This window comes from Nannospalax galili, unplaced genomic scaffold (genome assembly GCF_000622305.1).
Source record: "Nannospalax galili isolate Female #2095 unplaced genomic scaffold, S.galili_v1.0 C47757459, whole genome shotgun sequence".
In the NCBI taxonomy this organism is placed as follows: Eukaryota; Metazoa; Chordata; class Mammalia; order Rodentia; family Spalacidae; genus Nannospalax; species Nannospalax galili.
Window position 1 is genome coordinate 1 of NW_008453266.1, and position 590 is coordinate 590.

Here is a 590-nt window from a genome sequence, read left to right on the forward strand (position 1 = left end):
ATAAAGAATAATAGTGATGTAGTGTATAGTGTGAATGAACCTTGAAGATCTTATGCCAAATGAAAGGATTTACTCCCTTCCCCCTGGCTGGCAGCACAGAGCTGCATACTGCCGGGAGTTATTATAAAAGACGTAAACCAGCAGTTCATCAGAGCTCTGGCAGTCTTCCTCAATAAGTCTGGCACAGCCAACCTGGCCAATTTTGAAGAGCTTGCTCCGTACTGTGACTGCTGGCTCTACACACAGGCTGCTTGCACAGTGCAACACCGGTACCTCCTGGGTGGTGCTGGGCTTGGCTCCATGACTGGGATCTGTGAAAGAGGACAGAGAAACCGTGTTGGGCCCAGCCACTTCAGTAGAGGCTCCACAAGTGTGGCCTGCCCAGTCCTCCAAGCCCTGGAGGGGCCAAAAATAGTGGAAAAAGACCAAGATGGGGTCCACGAGCTGACACCTCAGGGACAGAGATCTGGACAGAATCACTGGATAGGTGGCATTTGCCAAAAAGAAGAATTAGAACAAAGGATGCTGGGTTAATACATTGCCTCATGGTGTGTGTGTGTGTGTGTGTGTGTGTGTGTGTGTGTGTGTGT

General features: G+C 49.8%; 1 protein-coding gene across 1 annotated transcript; it reads left to right on the top strand.

Annotated features, from left to right (window-relative positions):
- Nucleotides 1-66: 66 nt before the first annotated feature.
- On the top strand, nucleotides 67-514 carry LOC103728202 (40S ribosomal protein S19-like; the record flags this gene model as incomplete). The annotated part of the gene is given in 2 exon segments (XM_029560314.1): nucleotides 67-458; nucleotides 460-514. Coding segments are annotated over 2 exon segments (447 nt in total), but the record flags the coding sequence as incomplete, so codon positions are not given.
- Between the last annotated feature and the right edge of the window lie 76 nt (nucleotides 515-590).